Here is a 6,554-nt window from a genome sequence, read left to right on the forward strand (position 1 = left end):
CCAGTGTGCCACCAGGGCTCCCTTATAATATGTATACTAGAGCATAAAACAGCATATCTATATATATGATCTATATACTGTATATCTGTATCTAAGTGAATATCAAACATTCATTTGCCCAATTTAAACCCAAACTCTTAAGCCTTAAATTAGCAGTTATTTCATCCCATTTTTAAAAAAAGTTTACTGTGGTGAATATATATATGTAACAAAATATATTCCATCTCAACAATTTCTACATATACAATTCAGTAACATTGATTACAGTCTTTGAGTTGTGCAACCATTCTCACTATCCTTTTCCAAATCATTCCACCACCATTAACATAAACTCAATGTTCCCTAAGCAAAATTCACCTTATTTTTATATAATGGGTAGCCCCAGATGCTTATCAACTCCCTAAGGGTTGAGATCATGTCTGTCCTGATGCTTAGCAGCTTAGCACAATAGTAGTAGATGTGCAATAAGTATTTATCGAAATAACAACTGAAATGAAAAACTTAGCAGCCTTAAAATGTAATCATTTCTGAAACTGTGACAGTAAAACTAAAATTCATTAAAATTTTAAGAAAAATCAGGGAAAAAAATAAGAGACTTACCGATCTGTTTGTAAAACATGGATAAGATGTTCCATAGCTTGGATACCCACTTCCAATCTATATTTCTGCATATAAAAAAGAAAAAATGTTATTAAAGTAATTAATATCCAACTTAATAAGCCTAATAATTTATCAAGTGTTAAAGACCTTAGACAGTGATTTGAGAGCTCGCACGGCATTTCTTCGATCATCCAATAAGGTAGATGAAGCTACTCGGTCACAAAGCTTTTGAATCTGTAAAGGAAAAATGAAATAGCATCAATAAAAAGAAAAATCATTAAGTTTTTTTCCCCCAATTTATACCATCTAATTTAGAAAAAAAATCAACAAATGGGATGTCTCAGAAATGTTCTTTCATAAATCTAAATAACTAGGTAGCATTATGATCTCCTTACAGAAATCAAACAGATTCTTCAGAGACTTGAAAAGTGGGAAGAGGTAGGCAAATAGAATAAGTCATATAAAATGAGGAATTCAGAGAAATCATTAGTAAAATCAGAGCTTTCTAAACATGACTATTATTGCTGTTTGAATCAAAAGGGAGTATAATCCACTAGGATATGGCAGAAATCAGGAAGCTATTTTAAAAATTTTTAAATAACAATTGTTAACTAACAACTTTATCCTAACATTTACTTCATAGATTTGCACAAGAAAAGGAGAACTGCATATCGAAAATTTTAAGTTTTAAGCATGCCTCAAAATACAGTTTTTATTATAAAATGTTTTTGTTATAAAAGCTCTTAATAAAGTGGTAGGAATTAAAATTCAAATGAAAATTTAAAATAAATCTTGGAGCATTATTTGCAATAGGAAAAAACTGGAAACAAATGAACTGTCCATTAAAAGAAGAAAAGCAAAATAAGTTATCTTACATTATTTGGTGGAATACTACGCAGCTATTCAAAAGAAATAACTGTACTAACATGAAAATACCGTGACCCAATAAATAACACACACCAAAATAAGTTGTAAAAAGATATATAAATTATAGCCCACAGAAGTAAAAGTAACAAATTATGTGTGTGTAAAATTGCATTAAAAAAGGAAACCCGTAACTATAAAACTTCTAGAAGCAAGCATAGGAGAAAATCTTTGTGACCTTTGGTTAAGCAAAGATTTCTCAGATATGTACTAAAAGCGGGAGCCCTGGTGGCTCAGTGGTTAACAGCTCGGCTGCTAACCAAAAAGCTGGCAGTTTTAAACCACCAGCCACTTCCTGGAAACCCTATGAGGCAGTTCCACTCTGTCCTATAAGGTCCCTGACTCAGAATCGACTTGATGGCAACAAGTTTGGTTTTTGATACTAAAAGCACATACATAAAAGAGAAGCTTAATAAATTGGGCTTTATAATGTTTGCTCCTAAAAAGAACAAGAGCTGAGAACATTTACTTGAAAATCATATATCTGATAAAGACTTGTATCCAGATATATAAAGAAATCTCAAATTTTAATAATAAAAACAACAACCCAATATGAATGAGCAAAATATCTGACCAGCTACATCATCAAGGAAGATATACGTATGAAAAATGCTTAAATATCACTGGTTAGTAGAGAAAGGCAAATTAAAACAACAGAATACAGATTAATATTAGCAAACTGAATGCAGCAACATACAGAAAAGGATTATATACCCTGACCAAATGTGCTTTATCTCAGGAAAGTAAGATCAGCTCAACATACGAAAAATCAATCAACGTAATATACCATATTAGTAGGATAAAGGACAAAAAAAATACACAGTAATCTCAACAGATGCAGAAAAAGCATTTGACAAAATCTAACACCCTTTCATGATAGAAACACTCAACCAAGTAGGAATACATAGGAACTTCTACAACCTCATAAGGGGCTTCTACAAAAAAAAAATCACAATTAATATCATACTTAATGGTAAAAGACTTAAAGCTTTCCCCTAAGATCAGGAATGAGACAACGATGCCCCCTCTTGCCGCTAGCATTCAACATTGTATGGGAGGTTCTAGCCAGGGTAATTAGGCAAGAATCTGTGTGAACTGTGTATTTGAAATGGGTAAATTGTATGGCACAAGAACTGTATCTCAAAAAATCTGTTTAAAAAGTTAGTCATCAGGGAAATGCAAATCAACACTACAATGAGATACAATTTCATACCCACCAGAATAATTACAATTAAAAAATGGACAATAACAAGTGCTGGGCAGATGTGAAGAAACTGGAATGTAAAATGGTACAGTCGCCGTGGAAAATAGTTCAGCAGCATAAAGTTAAACACAGAATTACCATAACTAACCTAAACCCACTGCTGTCAAGTCGATTCTGATTCATACTGACCTATAAGACAGAGTAGAACTGCACCATAGGGTTTCCAAGGAGTGGCTGATGGATTCGAACTGCGGACCTTTTCTAGCAGCCAAGCTCCTAACCATTGTGCAACCGGGGCTCCTATATAAACACCATTAATTCAGATGTATAGAGGGCAAAGTCTGAATAAGTGATTATGCCAAACTCTCATTTACAGAACCTTACTAAGTACTGTCTTTTTAAAAATGTATATTTATAATAATAAAATTGTAACTGTTAGATCTAGAAAGGACCTGAGTATAGTGGTTTTAAAATGTTTATCAGATGCTCTACAAATATTTTCTTTTAGTATGTACCTTGTCTTTTCATTCTCTTAACAGTGTCCTTTGAAGATCATTACTTGTTTTAAAATAGTATTTTATTGTGTTTTTGGTGAAAGATTACACAGCAAATTAGGTTCCCATTTAACAATTCCTTTACAAATTGTTCAGTGACACTGGTTACGTTTTTCACAATGTGTCAGCGTTCTCATTATTTCCATTCTGGTTGTTACATTTCCATTAATCTAGTTTCCCTGCCCCCCACTACCTTCTCATCTTTGCTTTAGAGTAAATGTTGACCATTTGGTCTCACATACCCATTGTCATCAACTCATATAGATGATTTTTTTTTAAAGGAGCACAGTATTCATGGGTGACATTGTTTATTTTATGAGTCAATCTGTTATTTAGCTGAAATGTGACCTCTGGGAGTAGTTTCAGTTCAAAATTTAAAGCATATCTCTGGACGACAGTCTCGGGGGTTCCTTTAGTCTCTACCAGTCCAATAAGTCTAGACTTTTTAAGAATGTGAGTTTTGTTCTACATTTTTCTCCCATTCCATCAGGGTCCATCTATTGTGTCCCAGATCAGAAAGGGAAGTAGTGGTATCCAGGCACCATCCAGTTCTTCTGATCTCAGGGTAGATGAGACCGTGGTTCATGCTGGCTCTTAGTCCTGCAGACTGATTTCACCTCTGAGTCTTTGGTTTCCTTCTTTCTCTTTTGCTCCAGACTGAGTAGAGACCAACAGTTGTATCTCAGATGGCCACTTGCAAGCTTTTAAGACCCCAGATGCTGCTCACCAAATCAGGATGCAGAACATAAACTTTATGAACTGTATTATGCCAATTAACCAAGTTGTCCCACGAGACTATGGTCTTAATCTGAAGAGCATTACTTTTTAATTTTGATTAAGTCCAATTCATCAATTTGTTCTTTTATAGGTTGTACTTTTGGTGCACATCAAAGAAATCTTTGCCAAACCCAGAGTCACAAAGGTTTTCTTGTGTTTTTTTTAAGAAGTTTTTTAGATTTACGTCTACCATTTAGCACTTTTTTTAAAAAATAATTTTACTGAGATATAATTCATATTCTATACTATTTGATTAGTGTATGATTCAATGATTTTTAGTATATTCACAAAGTTGTGCAAATACTATCATAATCAATTTCTGAACATTTTCACCACCTCAAACAAAAACCTGGTACTCATTAGCAATCACTCCCCATTTTCTGCCAAAACAAAATGTGGTATATCCATACAATGGAATATTATTCAACCATAAAAATAAAGTACTAACTCATGCTACAACATGAATGAACCTTGAAAACATTATGCTAAGTCAAAGGAGATGGACACAAAAGACCATATCTTGTATGATTCCATTTCTACGAAATGTCCAAAATTGGCAAATCTATAGAGACGGGAAGTAGATTAGTGGCTATCTAGGACTGGGGAGTATTGTGGCGGGTGGGGGTGGGGTTGAGAAGTGACAGCTAAAGAGTACACGGTTTCTTTTCGGGCTGATGAAAATGTTCTAAAATTAATTGTGGTGACGGTCACACAATTCTGTGAATAATAATTGAAAAAACACTGAATTGTACACATTAAATGGGGAATTGTGTAGCATGTAAATTGTTTCTCCACAAAGCTGTTACCCACCCCCTTACAAAAAAAATTTATTTCTGGATTCTCTCTTCTATTCCATTAATTTATGCCTATCTGGTGGTGCAATGATTAAGAGCTATAGCTGCCAACCAAAAGGTCAGCAGTCTGAATCCACCAGCTGCTCCTTGGAAACCTTATGGGGGTAGTTCTCCGTCCTATAGGGTCGCTATGAGTCAAAATCAACTCGATGCAATGGGTTTGGTTTTTGTTCTGTTTTGTTTTTTTGTATGTGTATCTTTCTGTCTATTGCATTGTCCTGATTACTGCTGATTTATAATAATTCTTGAAATTGAGTAGTGTTAGAATTTTGCATCTATGTTTATGAAGGATAATGAAAATCTATTAATATTTTGTAAGACAATACAGGTCTGTAGAACATAATTTTGAAAACACTATATACACACACACACACACACACATAAAACAAGCACATACATATGTATATATAGGTATATATGTATGTTTATAAATACGATATGCTAAAATCTCATTTATAGAACCTTAGTAAGTAGTAGCTTGAAAAATGTAAAATAGTTTATAATAATAAAACAGTAACAGAACCAGAAAAGACCTTCAAGTGCTTCTTTTTCTTTGTTTTTTAAATGAGACAAAATTCATATAATATTAACCATTTTAAAGTGCACAATTCAGTGGTATCATTCATTATATTGTGCAACCACAACCTCTATTTAGCTCCAAAACATTTTTATCACTACCATAGAAAGCCCTGCACCTATCAAGCAATCAATCCCCATTCTCCCACCTCCCCTCAGCCCCTGGCAACCAATTTGCTTTCTGTCTCTATGGATTTACCTACTCTAGATATTTGTCTGCCTTCTTCTACTTAGCATAATGGTTTTGAGGTTTATCCACATTATAGCAAGTATCAATACTAATATTGGCTAATATTTTATTGTACTTACATACCACATTATGTTTATCTATTCATGTGTCGATGGACATTTGGATTTCCACAGTAGAGTGGTATAAACTGTGGCCATTCCAAAATATGTGTTGGAATCCTAACCCCTAAAACTGTGGACGCGGTCCTGATGGAAAATGGAGTTTTCAATGTTATGTTAACTAGAGCAACACAAGTAGGGTGGGTTCTAAATCTAATCACTTCTGAGTTATAAAAAGAACAGATTATACACAAACATAAGGGAAAGACAGATGCTATATGAGGACTGTGTAAAGCCAAGGAACCAAGCAACACCAAGGCAACCTACAAGGAAGGAGTCGACATGGCAGAGACCCTGATTTAGACTTTTAACCTCCAGAACTGTGAAAATAAATCTGTTTTTTAGAGTCACCCACTTGTGGTATTTGTGTTACAGCAGCATTACGAAACGGAGGCAAGTGGTTTTAAAAACTATGTTCTGAGGAGTCCCAGAGGTTGCTTATGCCTTTGGAGGCACTGCAAAGCAGGAAAAAGACAGTGACTAAATGGAAATCCTGGACCACTACTCCAGCTTCAACCATAACACTTCTACTTTTTTCTGTTTTATATGCTAAGGTTAGGTGTAGGACATTGGTAGGGGAAAATATTCTCATTGCTGAGAAATTATTTTGAAAAACCACTACCCCTAACAGGACCCATACCTCACACCGTATACAAAAACGACTTCAAAATGGATCAAAGACCTGAATATAAAGCCTAAAACTATAAAGTTCATAGA

At 34.3% G+C, this 6,554-nt stretch overlaps 1 protein-coding gene across 2 annotated transcripts in view; it reads right to left on the reverse strand.

Annotated features, from left to right (window-relative positions):
• USO1 (USO1 vesicle transport factor) overlaps positions 1–6,554 on the reverse strand; it is a 115,241-nt gene that overhangs the window by 91,478 nt on the left and 17,209 nt on the right. For both annotated transcript variants that reach the window (XM_023737635.1, XM_023737636.1), the window contains exons 2-3: positions 748–834; positions 601–665 (exon numbers count right to left, since the gene is read on the reverse strand). In XM_023737635.1, coding sequence (XP_023593403.1) covers positions 601–665; positions 748–834 — 152 coding nt within the window. The remainder of the gene's footprint in view (positions 1–600; positions 666–747; positions 835–6,554) is intronic.

Source organism: Trichechus manatus, unplaced genomic scaffold, assembly GCF_000243295.1.
Source record: "Trichechus manatus latirostris isolate Lorelei unplaced genomic scaffold, TriManLat1.0 scaffold00105, whole genome shotgun sequence".
Taxonomy (NCBI): domain Eukaryota; kingdom Metazoa; phylum Chordata; class Mammalia; order Sirenia; family Trichechidae; genus Trichechus; species Trichechus manatus.